This window comes from Orbicella faveolata, unplaced genomic scaffold (assembly GCF_042242905.1).
Source record: "Orbicella faveolata isolate gen_17 unplaced genomic scaffold, um_ofav_v1 contig_4, whole genome shotgun sequence".
In the NCBI taxonomy this organism is placed as follows: Eukaryota; Metazoa; Cnidaria; class Anthozoa; order Scleractinia; family Merulinidae; genus Orbicella; species Orbicella faveolata.
In genome coordinates, this window is record NW_028301569.1 from 3,902,478 (window position 1) to 3,923,158 (window position 20,681).

The 20,681-nt window shown below is 38.2% G+C and overlaps 1 protein-coding gene, 1 long non-coding RNA gene and 1 pseudogene across 3 annotated transcripts; 2 read left to right on the forward strand and 1 right to left on the reverse strand.

Moving 5' to 3' along the window:
- Positions 1–522: 522 nt before the first annotated feature.
- LOC110055347 (uncharacterized) lies at positions 523–9,748 on the forward strand. Of its 2 annotated transcripts, XM_089276217.1 has the most exons (4): positions 523–1,101; positions 3,439–3,765; positions 4,206–4,496; positions 8,953–9,748. In XM_089276217.1, coding segments are annotated over exons 1-4 (630 nt in total). In that variant the 5' UTR covers positions 523–1,091; the 3' UTR covers positions 8,955–9,748. The 2 variants fall into 2 exon arrangements, with proteins under 2 accessions (XP_089132343.1, XP_089132342.1); XM_089276216.1 differs by having other exon boundaries at positions 523–3,765.
- Positions 9,749–15,069: 5,321 nt separating this feature from the next.
- Positions 15,070–16,307, reverse strand: LOC149101054 (adenosine receptor A3-like; annotated as a pseudogene).
- Positions 16,308–19,802: 3,495 nt separating this feature from the next.
- Positions 19,803–20,681, forward strand: LOC149101055 (uncharacterized). Its single transcript, XR_016203096.1, has 2 exons — positions 19,803–20,123; positions 20,390–20,681. It is a non-coding gene; the product is annotated as an uncharacterized LOC149101055 (long non-coding RNA).

Consider the following 20,681-nt stretch of genomic DNA (forward strand, 5'->3'; position numbering starts at 1 on the left):
AAGGCTAACTGCATGCAGCCCGACTTAACTTAGGCTAACCGGTGTGCTACTGTTGCTACCCGAAGTGCTACTGAAAGAGGTTCATTGAAACTTATAAGTCAGTTTTTGAATCTGCAACTTGCGACCAGTAAAACATACCTGCCCCTTGTTAAACATATTTTAGAGGTCGGATCGCGCGTATTAAAAAAGGATGCAATGATGTCAGCATCGGCGAAAGCATAAAAAAATAAAAAAGTATTAATAAATTTTCGCCTTGTGCTTGGGTGGCCTCTATTTACTTCGACCTTCGACCATAAAACGTAAAAACAGGGCGTAATAGGGAGGCTCATTTCATGCGCAGCAGCTTAAGCGCCCAGTTGCTAACGACAACTTTTTTTCTTATGATCCTTTCATTGTAGCCTAAAAATTGCCTCCCAACAAGGAGAAGAAAATCAAGCATTAAAGCAAAAAACGGGAGAATGTGAGAGTCGGCTTCAGGAGAGTTCCAATTCCATTCTAAAATACTTCGAAGACGTGGAAAGGTAAGCATGTAAAGTGTACCATTATTTTTATGTGTACGATCCTTATTTTAAAGTGCAGTTATTCTTGCCGCTTTATGACGAGCTCTCAAAAGCGCACCACTTAGCAAACTCATGAAATATTGTGGTAATTCCAGCCTTTTATGCGGAAATGCAGTCTTTTTTGTATATCAGTATTTTAAGGGAGGGAGATAATAAAGGAATGTAACGGACAAAATGGAATGTCCTGTGCGTGGCATAATTCTGTCACGGACATTTTAATGAAAATCTTCCTCAAAGCTGCCATACAACACTCAAAGGAAAAGCAATACTGTCCTCATTTGAAATGAAATTGAACAGGATAAACTACTCCTGAAAACTAGCGCCAAGCTTTTGCCTGATTTAGCCAGTCATAGTCATATGGGAATTCGAAAGTTCGCTTTGCACAATGAATAAATAAATAAACATGAATTCCATCTCATAGAACACGAATATTACCCGGACTCATGATTTCAGACAACTTTATGATGCCACTCACGTTATCATTATTTTCACTACATTTCACGCAGTAACCTAGATATACAAACACCGGCTATGAGACCAGGTAAGTCCAAGATGTTAGTGGTACATTCCTGATATAACTAGTGGTAACTCGTAGTGATGTCATACTATTAAGATCGAGCTTCGTTATTTTTAAAACAGTCAAATTCGATTCATAATTCACAATTCTACTTTCATAGGCACAAGCTAATAATTATATATAGACGGGTTTAATGCTGCTGATATATTTTACAATTATTCTTTGAAAACGAGGTGAATAGTGGAAGAATATTTAACAAGTCTCGAAGCGGCGAGGAAAATAATCGCTATAAAAAATAGTTAGATAAATATTAGCTATTCACCTTAAGTAATCAGATCACACACGAAATGATCTCAAAAACACACTAACACGAAACCATTAAAAGTCGATTTAACTGATCAATCAAAGTTTTCAATTTCATTTGAAATGAAAAGTGAAAGAGCAGTTGGCGTAGAATCGATTTATTTTCGGGATTCCTTCAATTTAAAGGTAATTTTGTACGTGGCCAAATTAACCCAGAATACCGTGACTGAGCTCCATTCATATAACTTTAATAATTTGAATAACTGAGTGTATTGTTCTCAATAGCATCAGTTTATTTGTTCGCAAGGTAATATAACTGGCGAAAAGGTGAATGTGATAAGGTTTTAGTAAAAACGTCTCCACTTGAACATTTTTTTTTTTTGCGCAAGTGTCGCGCACGTCTCTCTCTCTGTATCTACCTTCACGCCTCCCACGAATGCTTACTTGTAGCATATAAGGAGGCAATATGTACTATATAAAATTATTAAAGTTATATATATGCCTGAATTTATGAAAACCGTGTTAAAGACTTTGCACCAAATAGGGCGTGTTTTTGGAAAATCGGTCAGATAGTGTACATAAATATGGCCCTGTCGTACTGAGAGTGCTATCTACCTCGTGTACTCTTAATAGAAGCCTTTGAAGTCGCTGCAAATGAGTTGGACGAGCCAAACAAAGCTAAATTAGAGCTTGAATTGACCATTTGACGCGGCACTAATTTAGACACTAATTTATCTCACTATGTCTTTACTGTGGGTTAAATTAACCAACCATGGCAACAACAACATGGTAAGCAGTGGAATCGGTTATTTACCTCTATATTTCAGCGAAAATGTAGCCCTTACGTGAAATTTAATTAACAGTGCTTTCAACATGAAATTGGAGTCTAAGTCAATACGAACGTACAGATATCAAAACCGCGGCGGAGAGCTGATCTATAGCTTTCTAAAGGCCTGCATCGTCCTAAATAGACTGAACAGGAGCTTCCTACATCGAGAATCGATTGCACTTCAAACAAACTAGGTCATAGTTAGCAGTAAGCGAACACTCAACATGTTGTCGTTATGTCAATTATCGCACGGAAGCCACGCATCGTGTTAAAGACTTTGCACAAAAATAGCGGGCATGATTTTGGAAAATCGGTCAGATACAGCATTTTGGCAACTCACATTTTTTATTTTTTACATTAGAAAAGAGTCTTCAGAAATAACTCGCACTGATTAGTTAAAATCGTGTTTCTATTTAACAATTAGATTATTCGCTCTCAATTTCTATGAGGTGATAGTTGATGAGGCCGAAGGCTATGCCTACTTCAAATAACGGTTTCCAATTATTTCTTAAGGTATTATTAAACTTTGCGCCTGAAAAAGATCGCAAGGATTGAATTGTCTTTTAAAATTGAAGTTGTGTGCGCGCACGCATCAGTTTTTTCAATAATTTCAACTTTTCTAGAAGTCAAGAAACCGTAAATGTCCTTCTTTAGACTTCTCAGCAATTTAATTATTCATTTGCATCCAAATTTTCCTTCAAAACCTTTGAAAAACGAGAAAAACGTCGTCATTCCCTAGACTACCTCCAGCCACTGCACACTAATGGCTGATAGTGTTCAATGGCTCGGCCAATTAAATTACACCATTTGCATTAGTATACTAGTAGAATTCTATTAATAAACAATTAGATTATGAGTTCGAGATTTCTATCACGGATAGAAATCGAGAGCGAATAATCCAATTGTTTTAGTTTAAACCTACTAGTCGTTCAAAACTTTATCTAAATCCTCTTCAAAGACACATCGACACCTCGCCAAGACATGCCGTTATTCTGTTAACAAGGGCACAATGCTACGCTACTCACTATCTATCACAGAATAGAAACACGGCACATGTTTTCCATTTGTTAATTAGATAACTTAGTCAATGTATAACCATAGTAAAACCAAACCAAAGGAATTGACTGATGATTTTCGCCGCTCAATTCAAAAATGCTTTAAAAGATGATTACTTAACATTGCTGGCTGCTGCCCGGGTAAACGAACAGTAATGACGTTTTGTGTCTTAGCTGCTGAGCAGAATGTTGTTTTCAAGTCTGGGTCTCCTTCTGCTGATGAACTGCATCTTTTGGCACGAGAAGTTGGTCCCAGGTGGAAAGTTCTCGGCCGACAGCTGCGTATTGCAGATTCCGATCTCAACCAGATCGAAGCTGACAGGGAAGGCCAATATGAGCAATGCTACCGCATGCTGAAAAGATGGACTGAGGTGCAAGTTAACCCACCAACTTACGAAGATCTCGGACAAGCTTTACAGCACGATGCTGTCGGAAGGCCAGAGCTGGCAGAAAAGTACTGTTGTCCCAAATCGGGAGAGGAATATGTTGAGAATCTCAGCAGTAAGTAGTAGCCATTAGCATGAGCATTGTTACATGTATGGGAATCATGAGGCCTTACTTATGGATTAAACTGTAAAATGCAACACATTGAAGTTTAAAGCATTAATTTTTACCTTACGTACAATGCTACTTCACATTGCACTGAAATTTGTGCCCTTCTTGAATGTGTTGTTGTGCGCTATGTTGTTGTTGTTTTTGCTTATTGTTGTTTCACTTTTTTTTCGGCTCTACGCGTACGTTCTGGAAAATCCCGATCTGCGTACTATTTATTTATGTTCATTTTTAATATTTGAATCTAGCAAAAAAGAACCTTAGACCCTTCTAACAAATTTCAACCTTAAATTATTAACAAACACGAAACCAATTGGGGAAAGTATGCTTTGGGCTGGGAGAAAATCAGGAAGCCAAAAGTTGAATTGTAATTGTATATTTCTCGGCAGCCACCCCTAACGTGGTCTTCAGGGAAGGAAGGCCAGGCCCAGAAGATGTCCTCAGTCTTGTCCATGAGATAAAAAACTGGAAGCAACTAGGGAGAGCCTTGAAATTGAAAGACCCACAGCTGGACGAAATTGATGAAGACATTAGAGGCTTGTTCGAGAAAAGTTACGCAATGTTCAGGGGGGGGATGGAAACTAAAGGCAGTGCCGCGACTTATGCGGAACTGGCCAGAGGACTGGAGATAGTGGAAAAGAGGGATCTGATTAGGAATTTCTGCCATGAGAGTAAAAAATGTGAGTTGCCAAAACTTATTGTCCGTATAATTCTGAATTAATAATTTAGTTTTAATTCGAAGTTGATAGTGGAAAATTTTAGCCAAGCTAACGAAGAGCAATTTCCTTTGCCATTCACCGACACCAAGGTGAATAATCATCTAATAACAACCGGCGCTACAATGTTTTAGCTTTATTTTATCACGAAAGATCGAAAAAAAAGTTTCGAAAGAAGAATTATTCGTGCACACTACCAAGTGCTGCGCGAGAAAAGTCATTGGAGACCATCGAGCGATCATCCTGAGTTCTTAAAAGTAAACTTCCTATTTTTCTTCAGCTGTAGCCAGTTTTGATGTTACCACTGTGAGTTTTCTGGAGAGAAAGGAGCCGGATAGAGCTTAAAGAAACAACAAAAATTTACGAAACTATTTTCGGGCGTGATGAGCTAAGATTAGTCTGTGGGAATTCAGAAAATAGCCCAAAGAAAATACGAATTCTACTAGTATACTAATATAAATGGTGTAATCTGATTGGCTGAGCCATTGAACACTATCAGCCATTAGTGTGCAGTGGCTGGAGGTCGTCTAGGAAAGGGCGACGTTTTTTTCGTTTTTCCAAAGTTTTCGAGGAAAATTTTGATGCAAATGGATAATTAAATTCCTGAGAAGTCGAAATGAAGGACATTTACGGTTTCTTGACATTTAAAAAGTTGAAATTATTGAAAAAAACTGATGCACACGTGTACGCAACTTCAATTTTAAATGACAATTCAATCCGAGCGACCTTTTTCAGGCACAAAGTTTAATAATACGTAAATAAATAATTGGAAACGGTTATTTGAAGTAAATTTTAGTAAGAATTATACTAAAACAATTAGATTATTCGCTCTCGATTTCTGTGAGGTGATAGTTGATCAGGCCTTCGGCCTCATCAACTATCACTTCATAGAAATCTGAAGCTCATAATCTAATTGTTAATTAGATTATGAACTCGAAATTTCTATCACGCATAGAAATCGAGAGCGAATAATCTAATTGTTTTGATATAAATCTACTAGTCGTTCAAAACTTTATCTAAATCCTCTTCACAGACACTTCGAAAATGCCAAGAAGCGGCCGCCATTTTGTTAACAAGCGCAGACTGCTATGTTACTCACTATCTATCACAGATTATATAATAACACAAGTTGTTCTCTCATTTTGATTGGTTCTTGCTTGTGATCTATTAGAGGACAGACGCAACATTGACGTCATCATTACAAAGGTTTTCCCTCTGTGTTTTAAAATGGTGGAAAGTTTTGAGAATTTAGATAATATTTTACTGTGGCTGGGCGAAAGATATGGAACAAAAAGTCTTGCCGAGGCATTGAACAGGTACGAGAAGCAGAAAGAAACTAGAAAGAAAAAGCCGTTTCTTTTTTTAGAAAATGACATAATCAGAAAAAATACTCGAGCAGTCTCAGTTGGCAGTCGAGCGAGACTAAGCCAAACACAAAATTGGTTTTGAAATTAAGCTTACTTTAAGGTAAGAAATCATTGCTTTGTCTCGAATTTAACAAACCCAATACACAAAATGGTTATGAAACGAATTTATTTAAAAAGTTCAACTTGTCTCTGTCTCAAAATAATTGTTGACATAGATTGATGTCAGGAATGAAAAATCAAAACATCTTGTACATTTTGTATAGACAATAGATTACGTCAAATGGCTATTATCGTGTTCTCCAATGTGGGCAAAGGAGGCCGGCTTTCGATTTATGTTGAAAGATTTTGTAGTAGTTTGTTTTGTTATAATATAAAACAAATAGATTCCATGTCGCCGTGGGACTGTTCAGTAATAGATCAAAGAAGACGTCAAAATGTGGTAAGAACATCAGTGACACACTCGGCTATCGCCTCGTGTGCCACTTTTTTGTTCTTACCACATTTTGACGTCATCTGTGATCTATTACTGAACAGACCCACGGCAACATGGAACCTAGTTGTTAAATAAATAGTAAGTAGCGTAGCCAGCCAGAAAACGGCATTCGAGATAGAACGCTTGCAGATTTATACTAAAACTCGATAGAAACAGAACTAGCACGAGCTTCTGAGCAAAGAGCGAGCAAAGAGAATTTATATGTTGATGATCAAAGTTAATTTTCTTTTGTCGCGGTGTTTTCTAAAAGAAATTGAAAAAATGTTCCCCGTGTTTCTATCGAGTTTTAGTATAAATCTACTAGCGTTCTATTGCGAATACCGTTCTCTAATTGGCTACGCTACTCACTATCTATTTTGTGATAGATAGTAGGTAGCGTAACTGTGTGCCCTTGCTGACGGCCGCTTGTGGCGTTTTGGAAGTGTCTGTGAAGAGGATTTAGATTAAGTTTTGAACGGCTAGTAGACTTATACTAAAACAATTAGCATAGTAGAACTCATAGCAAATGGTTTGAACCCAGGAGTATCAGTAGTTCGTATAGTGTGATCGTCCAGGTGAGGGTAGTTCTGAAAAGAACTGTTGTTGGTGACTCACAACAACTAGTCACCAAAAATAGCTCTTATCAGAACTACCCTCACCCGGACTATCACACGATACGAACTAGAACAATTAGATTATTCGCTCTCGATTTCGCTCGCGATAGTTGACGAGCGCTACCCCCTCGTTAACTATTACGCGATAGAAATCTCGAGCTCATAATCTAATTGTTTAATAGAAACACTTGTGAAAGTTTGGGGGAACTTGAAAAAGCTGTGGATACACTCGCCTAATGGTTAGTGCTTCCACAGCATTTCTCGTTCTTCCAAACTTTCACTCGTGTTTCTATTTAGCAATTAGATTTCGATAATGAGTAATCTAATTATTTTAGTAGAATTCTAACTAAAATTTCCTTCAAATTGTGATTCAGTTTATCTTGACATTTGCAGTTGTGTACACGCGCTTATCAGTTTCTTTCAAAAATTTCGAATTTTTTAATTTAAGAAACCGTAAATGTCCTCCTTTTAGTCCTCTCAGGAATCTGATTTTCCATTTGGTTCTAAATGTTCTTTCAAAAACTTCGGAGAAACGAGGAAGCGTTGCAGTTTTGTCGACTACATCAAACCGCTGCACACTAATGGATGATATTGTGCAACGGCTCAGCCAACCAGATTACAGGATGTGCATTAGTCTACCAGTAGAATTCTACTTAAACTCGATAGGAACACGGTACTGTTGCGTCTTAACAACTGAGCTATAGAAGCGTAGCACGAGAACAGGATGCAATTATTTAGACTTTCAGAATTGCGCATTGAGACGCGTTACAAAATTGCGAATTGCTCAGCTATAAACAAATCAATTCAAACATAAAAAAGACATTTTTAAAGTCAGTGATGTAGGGATGATGTTTATTAAATTTCAGGCCTATAGTTTTAATACTAAAATTAGAAAAAAAGAGTACTTGGGAGATTGCAGAGTTTGTATGGGAACGCTAAAAGAGATAATGTATTAGAATGTGCATTTCGAATTACTCAGCTATAAAAAAGAAATCCAAAACCAAAATTGACAGTTTTAGGGCCAATGATACAGAGATGATGTCTGCATAATGTCAGATCCATAGCTCAAATACTCAAGCTAGGAAAGAAATATTTGTTAAATTAAAGAGCTTGTATGGGAACGCAATTACAGAGAATGTACGGCACGTACACATAATTGCGAATTTCTCGGCTATAAAAAATTAAATCCAAAAACAAAATGAATAGGTTAAAGCCTATAATGTAGAGATGATGTAGGTAAAATATTAGATCTATAGCATTAATACTTAACCGAGGAAAGAGTATCTGGCAAATTACAGAGCTCGTATGTGAACGCCATCGCAGAGAATGGTATGGGCACGTTCACATAACTGCAAATTTCTCGGCTATAAATGATTTAATCGCAAAACAAAAATGATTGCTTTAATATCAGTCATATGAGTATACCCTTCACCAGATGTCAGAAGAAAAGGTCTAATATTGGAACTATACGAATTATTTTATTGTGTAAATTTGCGTATTTTTTTTATTTTGTTTGTGTAAATATTTCTTTCTTTCTTTCTCTCTATCTTTTTTCTTTCTCTATTTTTTTTCTCTCTCTCTCTCTTTCTCCCTTTCTCTCTTTCTTTGTTTTTCTTTCTTTCTTTCTTTATTTTTGTTTGGGCGGCGGGGGGGGGGGGGGGGAGGAGGTTGGGGTGCGAAGAGGCTGAAGGGAAGGAAAACCTTACAGGGGAGAGAGGAAAGGAGGGATGGCATGATCGCAAGCTATCCCTAGCCCGTAGTGTCGACCGTCAAATTAGATTTTCCTGTGATCACGTTAATTATATAACTAATGGAAGACACACGATGGAAGACGCACGTTATTCCTTCTATATTCTTTTAATGTGAAGTTATTCTTATAATAGGTTCGATGTAAGTATAGGAAGTCAGGGCACTGAAAATACCAGGCATATGGAAGTTGAAAAATCGTAATTTTTGTTTTTCAACAGAGAGTGGGGTGACGATTCATTTGGCCTACGTGACGTCAGCTGCATTAGAAACGCTACGAGATGTTTAAATCTTGGACATGCACGTTAACGTTGGAAAATGTTTCAGTTTATCATGCCATTCGAGATTAACGTGATCATATTCGTCAGTCGAATAATCCCTGCAGGCAGGGATTATTCGACTGACGGGTACCATTGTTTGTAAAATTAATCTTTTTGAAGGATTTAGTAAAGTTCAGACTATTATTATCCATGCATGCAACCATCCAGTTGCATCTTTGATCTAGGTGAAAATTTTCGGTTTTCTGGAAATATTCAGTCTGTGGGAAAATAGGGCAATTTTCGTCGATAGTAGTTTTTACCACAATTGCTACTAATCTTGTAATCTGATTGGCTAATTTGCCGTTGCCGATAAGAGTCCAGACAACGCTGCTCGCGTCAATGTGTCAAGCTCTTGGTCTTGCTCCGCAAAAACATTTTATCTGACGTTGATATTGTGGTAAAAAACAAATTGAATATGCTTTATCGTTGTCTGTACTCTTATCGACAACGATATGCGTCATCACAGTGGTCAAAATTTGTTCTGGACTCACGAAGCGCAGCAACATTTTGACCACTGTGATGACGCATATCGTTGTCGGTAAGAGTGCAGGCAACGCTAAACCACATTTGATGTGTTAATTTGAGAATAAACTGCATGTTCGTAGTTTTATTTATTTATTTATTTATTTCATCTCTCTGTTATGTTGATTGCGTTTAACAGTCACAAAAATCTTCATTAAAGTCAAGTTTGAGCGTTTCTGTGAAAATCAGTTGCTAGTGATCCCCAATCCGTTGGGTGTTGTTGAGCGGTTGATAAGCGGAACCTTGATATCTGGGATATATAGGGGGTGGGCGGTTAACAGCTGGTTAGGGCTTGCCACAAGTTGCTCGAGATTTCCCAAAAGGTTGCCCGAAATTTCTCAAAAATGTTCTCAAAAGTTGCTCTAAAAAAAGTCAAAAGTAGCTTTTTGTAACGAAAGTTGCTCATAAGTTGCCTCAAAAAGCAAAAACTTTTTTTGTTTTTCTCCTCTTTTATTTGGTCTGATGCAAAAATATGCAATCTGTACAACAAAAGTAAAATTTCTGAGCATTTTTGTGAAGTTTTGCGTTGTAACCAGCGTCGCTGAATAAATTTGTTCACAATACGTATGAGTAAATACTACGCATCAATATCAATATAACAATATTAATCTTGTAAAAATTCTATTATGAGCCAATAAAATTGTCGTTGCTGTTCACGGTCAAGACTTCTAACCATTTTCATTTTCGCTGGAGTACTCAGTCCTGCCCCTGCTTCTGCGGCTACCCTCAAAGGATCTGAATGATCTTCGTAACCTGAAACACTCCAATCAGTGGAGCGTAAATCTTCGTCCGCCATTTTGGATTTTCTTTAAAAAACCGCTGACCTAAAAGCCCGGCTGCATACATCTTTCGCCCATGATCTGCCCCAAGTGGAGGAACTGCTCTTTTTTCACAGGAAATTCACAAATTGTCTAATGAAACATTTTAAAATATGGAAGCATGGCCAATTAAAGCCCTAAAAGCTGCTCGGATATCTAGAAAACTAGAAATTGCTCAGAATGCAAAAAGTTGCTCGAAACAAAAAAAAGTTGCTTGAAATACGAAAAGTTGCCAGAAAGTTGTCGAGCAACTTGTGGCAAGCCCTACAGCTGGCCCCTTGATAGGGGTTCGACTGTATATATTTTTTATGACAATGTGATCAAGATTTTTTGGTTTGTTTGTGTATTTCCTTGAATTAATTGGCATGCCTTGTCACGTGCATATCATGCCTCCCATGATATACACGTTGTCTACACCTTCACAGCGATTGTATGAGCTAACTTGCGTGTCATTTTTACTAGACTAGAATTGTCGTTAGATTGTACGTTCTATTTAGAACCACAACAAGGCTCTTGAACTAGACACTTTTCAACTCCGTTTAGTGTGTTAGCGCAGAAAAACATTCCAGTACATGATTGACAACGGGCCTCGCAGGTATCCTGTTCCTTAGCTAGCAAATGCGTCGGATAAAGAGGCGTTACTCCATCTGCGTTCGTAGGCTACATGAACCCCTTTTCAGACACAAGAAGAAAGTTGTATGGATGCATGCACAGTGGGGATCATTGGTTTCACCCTAGATGTAGTGGACTGTGACTTAATATTCCCTTTCCTCCACCTGAACCATCGGTATAACCAGTTGCCGCTAGTTGCCGCTAGTTGACCTCTACTAACTATGAGTTGACGAATAAAAACGTAGTATAGTAGATTATGGTCAACACAGTGGAGGAATTGCCATACTGACCTAATATGGTTAGCACGTCGGACTCTTAATCGAGGCGCTTGAGCTCGGGTGCTAGCCAGGGTCATGTGACTTTCTTTCCCAGAACGATACTGGAAGCTTGCTTGAAGCAAATTATTATTATAGTTGTATTCGGCTAACGTGTTTACATCCTTGTTGCCACCCAATTCAGACCACGTGATGATTCATTTGGGAGGTTACAATTGTACAATTTGTCACATGCAACTGCCGTGTCATGCGGGTTTAAAAGAACAAACAAACAAAAAAACTTATATACATGCTAATTTATAAAGCTCGGCAAAAAAACTTCACCTGATCCACAGTGCAGTTACTGAAGGACACTTTTTGAAATGTTCTGCTATAGACAAAGAGTATTACATCTTCACATGTCCACGGAACTTTATTTCTATTAGCTGACACGAAGAAACCAGACTTGTGGAAGAAAAACTGGTAAGAAATACTTCCATTTCGTTCACACAATCATTTTCGCTCACAGTTGAGCCCTGTTATCCCGGACCCTCGTATTCTGCGTAGCAGACGTTTATTTCCAAAAGCACGCGAAGGGAACGAAACTGCGAGCGAGTGTTCTCTCCTTCAATTTTTGCTCACCCCAGGCGCGCTCGCTTGCTTGCTCATTTTCTCGCTCATTTGCTCGATCTCTCCCGCTGGAAAATGGAGAGGAAACGTCTGCTACGCAAGCTAGATCTCTTGGGAAAGGCAACTAACAGTCTAAAATAGCGAGGGCTAGAGATAGCCGAAGGTAAATGGCAGGAAAAAAGCATTTCCAAGAGGAACTGGTTTGAGTGCGAAATAGGGAGGGTTGGTGGGTTCGAAAACGAAGACGTCATGAAATATCGAAAAAAAATGATTTTTTTTATCTTTTGAGCGCTTGCAGATTGTCAAGTTTTTTTTGTTTTTTTTTTTACCTAAGCCGCACGCGAAGTCGTAAAACTATTAGGAGCTTCCTTCAATGGATGCAATCTTATGAAAAGTTAGGACTTATTCAATACATTACGAAGAGCAGCAGAAGGAAAACAATTAATTAAGATATCCCAATTAGAGCCCTTTTCAATTGAGTGTCGTAAAACCAAAACCAAACCAATTACTTACCAATTAGACCACTCAGCCAATCTCAAAGCGTAGTAAAACCAAAACCAAAACCAAAGCAATAGGCCATTTTGCTAATGCAAATAATTATTTCCTAATAAAGGGTATTATCGTTTGTCTCACGATGTAGTCACTTGAGATGTAGATCGCGACGTTTCGACTGCTTACTGCTTGTCTTCTTCAGGCGATAAGGTCGACTGATTGCACGGTATCATTTATATCACAAAGGTCGGCTGTGATTGGTGCATTTCGATCCTCCTATTGTTCCATTGTTCCGGCGAGTAGCTGTTCCCTCAGTGGTCCGCTGTTGTACCGTTCTCCTGTTGTTGTGTTTTTGATCGTGGGCATCCATGCTTCAGGAATTTCAATTCACTTATCCCTGTTGATGTTATTAGGGTTAAGTCTTATGTGAATAGCCTTGTTGACCCTAGTGTGTACCAGTGAGGATCTCGATCAATAAACTTGACCTCATTCCAGATAGGATAGTGGCCGGTCTCGTGGGTGTGTTCAGAAACGGCGGAGGACTGGGTACGGGTGAGTCGTATATCCCTGTCGTGTTCTTTGATCCTCTCCTGTATAGATCTCCCTGTTTCCTCAATGTAGACTTTGCCGCACTCACAGGGAATCCTGTAGACAACACTATCCTGTTTAGCCGGGTTGACGGTGTCCTTTGGTCGCACTAAGTGTCACCGAAGTGTCGTGTCGGACTTAAAGACGGTGCTAATGCCTTCTTGTTCTAGGCAGCGGCCGAGAGACTCCGAAACTCCTTGGACATAAAGTAAAACGGCGGTGGATTTAGATTCCGCGACGGGCTCTCTTCCTGGGGTTGTTCGTGCCTTTGTGATCTTCTGTACAAAAGAGGAGGGATATCCGTTAGAAACAAGTACAAATGACAGATGTTTCTTCTCTCCAACGATTACTGATGGTTTGGTCACCAAACGTTTAGCCCGGTCGTACAGACACTTCACAATACCGCGCTTTACTGATTGAGGGTGGTGTGAATCATACGCTAGGTACTGATCAGTATGTGTTGGTTTCCTGTAGACACTGGTGGTAAGGCGGCCATCAGGTTCTCTATAATCAGTTTCTCTATAAACTTGGTCAAACGGTGCATGATAGTCGATGATAGTTGAATGATTCTCCCCGAATTTTCACCGACTATCATCGACTATCATGCGCCGTTTGACCAAGGCGTTAGCATTAGCAAAATGGTTTATTGTCTGATTACTTTCGGCACTCAATTGAAAACCGTTCTAACAGAATTTCTAATTATTATTATTATTATTATTATTATTATTATTATTATTATTATTATTAGAAAAGCATCTTCATTCTTGAACTCTTAGTTTGACGGTTGACTATTATTTAACTTCAACTGACTATTATGGAGGTACTGTTCACAAGTTCAGTCAATACCCCGTCAGATTGTAAATGCAAGTATGTGCTAATTTGCTCATACTGCTTTATGCTATAATTAACGTGTACGAGCACTCGGCTGAAAAATCGGTTCCGGTGAAATATTTTTTTATCCTGGCAGTGATATAGCCACTAGAAATGCAATTAGCGAATGCTTAAGATAAGCGAAAAGCGAGGATTTCAAAGCCAACAAGCATTGGTAAACACGACAAGAACACAAACAGAACCTTTGGAAGAATATATACGACTCGTTTGTTATTTAATAGTACTGTCCCACAGCCAGTTACATTTTGCTTACTGCTTTTCGTGGAAATGTTTCGATTCTGATCAACTTTCGTGCCAGCCAATAATGAGGAAAAAAGCTTCCCCAAAAGGTTGTCATTTCCGAATATCGGAAGCATATGTCAATTGAATATAATATAAGAAGCGGTTGTACTCACAGCTAATGAGTTCTAGAGTCTCTTGTAAGTTTATTACCTTTAAGACAACCGAGAGCCGACTCTAATCACTCGGAAATAATGATTTAACCGGCCTAGCTAGGACGACTGCACCATAAATTTTCCAAACTGTTAACAAAAGATAAATTACCAGTATAAAATTAAAATCTGAACTGGAAATATGAGTCCACTCAGCCCATCGCACGCAGTCAACAACACCAAAAACAACGACAACATTTTTTTTCTAATCACAAATATCGTTACAGTTTTAGTATATTGAAATTTCGGGCAGGTTGTTCAAATAAGGTAACTGTTATCTTTATTGAGACTTCATGAAGGCTAAATGACACGTTATAATTCAATGGATTTGTTTAGAATAAAATGATACATTTGTCTCGTGAAATTAAAAAAAAAAAAAAAAAAATCAACGATCAAGTGCTGTGGTCATGGCCATCCCATGTGTGCAACTCCTCAAATATTACAACGAAATTACAACAATGATATTACGAAGTCGGCAATCAATTTGTTTAAAGTAAATGATCCATTTGTCTTGTTAAATAAAAAAAAAACAGCTAAAATCAACGATTGAATTGCTGTTGTCTCCCATACGTGCGCAGCTCATTAGCAAAAGTGTTTTAGTACATCTAAATATGTTACAGTCCTTCCTCAAATATTAGAACGAAATTACACTGTAATGATGTTACGCAGTCAAATTGACAATTTCACGGTTTTCTTTACTGTCGTCGCTGTTATTGCTTTTTAAAATATTGCTATTCATGCCATATATAATGCTGTTTTAATTATTGTGGTTGTTATCGTTCATGTTGTTGTTCGGATGTTGGTTTGATCATCAACTTCCTGCGGTGCTTCAGGCGGTACCACAATGCTCCTGATTCTGAAGATTCGCCTTTCAAATTGCTCAGCTTGAGTGTAGTTTTTTTTAGCAATATTTCAATGAAGGCTACGCGAAACTGTCTTATTCTGACACAATAAACGATAGGGTTAATAAACGAGTTGAGAACTGCTATAGACGTCGCACTAAAAAGGGCAATGCAAGTGCTGTTTACAGTTGTGATTTTAGAACTTACAAATAATATTCTTACAACAAGTTGTGGCGAATAACATAACAATAGTATAAAAAGTACAGTAGTTGTTAACTTAAAAGCTCTTTTCTCCTTCAAGAATTTCTGTCTGGCTTCCTGTGAGACTTGCTGGGCAGCGATTTCTTTTTCATGACGACGAATTTCGATGTAAACTGTAACCTGACAGAAGACTATAGTGGCGATACCAATGAACAAGAAAATATTGCTCAACGTTAGTAAAATATTATTGTTTGTTAAAAGTAAAGGCAAATTTGCCACAACCGCTGTCATCCAAGCCAGACCAGACGAACCAAGTATCCGAGCTTTAGTAACCATGGTTGTATAAGTAAACGGGTGTTTCACGGCTAAATACCTTTCTACGTTGATCAAGACCAGATGACGGATTGAAGCTCCAGCTATCGACCTGAGCGTAGTTCTCACTATCCGTCGCCTCGCGAAGTATTTGCTAGATGTTTCACCTTGCGAGATTAATATCGTGGACCCGGTAAACGCGGGCTGGGCGATTATTCCCACTAACAAATCAGTGAGAGCTAAACAGGCGAGTGTAGTGTTGGAGTTAGTTTTCAGTCGAGCTTTGGTTTTCACGGCGATCATCACCAGCGCGTTCAAAATGATGGTGAAGGGACAAGTTATGGTGTTGACGACTGTTATGAAGATAAGCAGTGCGTACGCCCCAGTAGCCGTATGATCTGGACTTCCTCGCAGAAATTCATAAGGTTCACATTCATGGGAGACCGTCCCGCTTGTGGAAGGAGCGCTCAAATTCATGACTTCTCTGTTGTGATGTGTTATGGGGTCATGCTTTTGAGAACTCGCTCATTTCTGTCGTCTTTTGTTTAATATATTAAACAGTTTCACCTGTTCACGCTCAATGAATTGCCTTTTAAGAAAATTGTATTCTTCAATTCACTTACATTATAATTAACAGAATGACACGAAAGTGAAATAGCGAATTTATGCACTGTTTGTACAATTTTAGCGCCAATGGTTTTCTTTAACATTTTGATACCGTGTTAAAAATGCGTAAATTAAACAAATTAAAGAGGAGAGCTTTCCTTGATTCGCGAAAGGCGAGTAAATCAGAGAAAGATGAAATGCAAATTAATAACCTAAGAGCATTTTTGAACTCATGGACTTCAAATTTAATTACAAAAAAAAAAAAAAAAAAAATTCCTTTTGAAATTAAAGTCAACACTCATTTTCAGATTTTCTTGCAAAATAGACTGTTAATTAATAATTATGCTGTTTAAGCTGTTATAATAAGCATCTGCTTGAGCTGAAATAAGTACGAGAAATAGTCCAACCGATTCTTCACTCATTCAAGTCACTCATGGAAAAAAAAAAAAAAAAAAAAAAAAGAGAGAGAGAGAGAAACAGCACACATTTTTGTCAATCTTAAGTCCTACATATATCAGGTCGAAACGAAAACCAGGTTAGTCAGTCCCATAAGATAATCTCCAACGGCGTTTGCTCGGGCGATGTATGGCAATATCAATTCGTAAGCTTCAAGTATCAAGCGAAATAACAACAATAACAACAATAAAAAAAAAAAAGAAAAAATTGTCTAATGAAACGAAACTCCGCCGCCTGTAGGCCATTTCCGAGTTGCTTACTGCCTCTGATTCAATTTGAGTCCTCGTGCAAAACTTTTCTTATGAAAATGATTTTGATTTGCGTGAAAATGAAATTACAGATGAAACGCATTTTCATAACAATGGTTTCGCACTCGGAAATGGCCTGTTAAAGTTTATTTGAGATTCTACCTTGGCATTTGCAGAAATGAAAAGCACGTGAGATAGCAAGTCATGTGACTTCGAGCTCAGTCTTGCGAGCAAATTTTTGGAGGTGTCTTATAGACTACCCCAAGAAGAATTAGTTGATATATGTGGCAGCATATAGTCCACTACATGATTGGTGGCAGTAGGTGGATGTGATAAGATCCCAACATGGAGAGGTAATTAGAAATAGGAAACGCTACGGTAGAATCTCGCTCAAACTTCAACTTACAGGTAAGTCTCGTTTAATTAGAACAATTTACTTTGCTTTTGCATTCATTTGCATGCGAGATTTTAGAGCTCCCTAGAGTCCTCAAAAAAATAGGATAGAATACACATTCCAATAGGAGCTATCCTGTAACAACGGTTTATTATAATAAACGGGAAACACAGAACTTGCACGCCAGCCAGCTGTGGTCATGAGCTCATCTAATGTGACATAAGCTAGCTTTGCAGAAGGAGTGGCTGTACTACTGGTGGAATGAGGTTTAAAAACCGTCAGATGTATTTATTCCAGCATCAAGCATAACCTGTTAAACACGCAATGAAATGGTATCTTTCCACTGGAAAAGTTGAAAATTTACATGGACATGTCAATTTTAATTTACAGTATGTAAATCTTGATTTACATTCTTTGTAAATTACAATTTACATGTTAGGGTTTTGTAAAATAAAATTACAGGAAATTTACAGCTTTTAGTACAGCATGTAAATGTTCTGTAAATAGTGATTTACAATGTCTTTGTCGACAATGATCATTTGAAGAACATGTAAAAACCTGTAAAATATTTTACGCACTTTTACAGTCTCTGCCTTTGTAAAAAGCATGTAAATTGCTTTGCTAAACCATGTGAGAAACGTGTAAATAATTCAAGCGAATGCTGTCAAAAGTCTGGAAATGTTATATTTGTTACCCTGTAAAAACCATGTAAATGAAAAAAGGGGGCCTGTAAGAAACATGTAAAAACCATGTAAATGAAAAAAGGGGGGCTGTAAGAAACATGCAAAAACCATGTAAATGAAAAAAGGGGGCCTGTAAGAAACATGTAAAAACCATGTAAATGAAAAAAAGGGGGGCTGTAAGAAACATGTAAAAACCATGTAAATGAAAAAAGGGGGCCTGTAAGAAACATGTAAAAACCATGTAAATGAAAAAAGGGGGCCTGTAAGAAACATGTAAAAACCATGTAAATGAAAAAAGGGGGCCTGTAAGAAACATATAAAAACCATGTAAATGAAAAAAGGGGGCCTGTAAAAAACATGTAAAAACAATGTAAATGAAAGAAAGGGAGCCTGTAAGAAACATTTAAAAACCATTTAAATGGAAAACCTAGAAGTTGCACGGGTGCGGTGGGGGGCTGTAAATAGCCTGTTAAAAACATGTAAATTAAAAAGGGGGACCTTGTAAAGGCTGTGAAAACAACTTAAATGAGATAATGGGGGCTTTTCGAAAAAGTGTAAAGACCACGTTAATGTAAAATGGAGACTCTTAGAAAAAAAAAAAGATCTAAATTTAAGAGAAGGCCTGCCTAAACCCTGCAAAAACCATGTAATGGAAAAGTGGGCTTATTTAATGTAACTCTGGTGTAACGGTCCAACCAACGGAGACTGTTCAAATGATGTAAATTCCAAGTTACCGACAGCTTCGCGATCCCCTTGTAAACGGTTGGTTGGATTTTGCAAAGAAATAAATGAAAAGTTACCCCGGCCAGGTTAAACTTGGGGGAAGGGGGTGGGGGGAGAGAGAGAGAGAGGAAGGGTTGTCTCGGGCAACCGAGAACATATAAACGGGACCTTTTAAAGGCGCGTAAAGTTAAAATGTAACACCGCCGTAAAGCTCCGTAAACCTACCGTGAAGCCTCCATTAAGGTGCCTTTTAAGTTGAAGCATTTGAAGTTCTCGAAAGTCCAAGTGTGTGCTGTAATGTGCTTTAAATTGAAGTTGGGTTAGAAGGTATGCACCAAACTAAATCGCTGCATTGATCGACACCGCACTAAGCTGTCTTCTTGTGAACTTTCCGCGCATCCACAACGACAAAGTAAAACTAGAATTGTTACTGCACATGCAGGCGTCCCAAGCTTACGTCTCTAGAAAAGAGAAAAATTAATTCTCGGACACCTACGTATTTATTTATGAAGGACCATGAAAGCGTCACGTGTTGTGTGAGTTCAAGACGGAAAGAGCCCTGGTGATCGAGTTTGAACTGACGCGGAGTTAGGTTAGGCAGGGAACCATAAGGGACACCTAACGACCGTTTTCTCTCGAATGCTTTTAAACGCCGTTTTAGGTTATCTGGTGTACTTTCAAAGCTCTGTAGCTTAATTTTAGGTTGCGCAAAAAAAAAATTTATCTGTTCGGTTATTCTAGAGGAGCTTGAGTATTCTCGAACTTATTAGGGCTTTTTTGTCCATTTTCCGAAAACGTTAGGTCTTACCGCTTTTCCGAAAATGATAGCTGACTTTTTTTCGGTAGCCAAAATGACATTTTTAACAATCCGAAAACAACAGACATTAAATTTCTCATACCGCGAAAGTTCGAGGTCACAGTTGTGCCCCTGAACCGTTGAGAACGAACGAAATATCATCGATTTAGAGCGTTAAATGTTCCGAAACATGAACATTCTACAAGTAAGATAAATACAACTAAGTCTGCCCTTGCATGTTCACTGTTTTTTTTTTTTTTTTTTTGGTGATTTCCACCGTTTTGTGCTTTCATTGCCATCACTGTTATCCCAGTCCCTCTATAAGAGCATACAAGCCTTGTGAGTGCCCGATCTCCAACAAGCAGGAATCAGCGGTCTTCATGTTAGGTACCAGGTTCTTTCGGTTCTCCCGCCATTTTTTGGCAGTTCGTTGGAACTTGCATAGAACTCGAGCTCTGTTTTAGCGGGCCAAAATCCACTCTACCTTCGCTTCGTCACCGTGCACGGTTTCAAGGTAAAGTTTTCCGTTACCCAGGAGTTGAAGATAGCGATTACAGGCAACAACAACAACAGGTAAGCAAGTTTTGCATAAATTGAACGAGTAGAGTAAAGTAACGTCAAGATACGTATACATTTCGTTTTGCCTTTGGTTGTGACTGTGTCATTATCAAGGAGAAGTTACATTACTTGTGGAATCGACTTTGGTGATGTTTACCTGCCGTGCATAAAGAGTTTTATTATCTGTTATTATCTGTTCTCTATAACTGAGTAAGAGCATGCGACATTTGTTATTGGCTTATATACACCTTATGATTCCTTCTGATGCATGCTCTTGTAAGGTTATGTTGCCCTCTGATGTGAATGCTAGTAAGCTAAAATGTAATGTGCCATCTCCAGCAGAGAGATTTCTCTTATGCTAGAGTAAGTATTCTGAAGTTACTCAGGTGTCTACAGTTGTACCTACATGCAAGTTACAATATGCTGTTATACACAACTGTACATGGACATTGCACCCACTGGTGCTGATAGTAAGTTAAATGTTGTGGAATTTTCTTTCACAAAAAAAAAACACTATGATACTTTATAAAGAGGTATACATTTACCTCAAACTGTCATGAAAACTACACAGGA

Excerpts from the sequence above, each read along its gene's own strand:
- LOC110055347 (XM_089276216.1), top strand. The coding sequence starts at position 3,420 with ATGACGTTTTGTGTCTTAGCTGCTGAGCAGAATGTTGTTTTCAAGTCT. Across the intron at positions 3,766-4,205 it reads ATATGTTGAGAATCTCAGCA|CCACCCCTAACGTGGTCTTC; the intron begins GTAAGTAGTAGC and ends ATTTCTCGGCAG.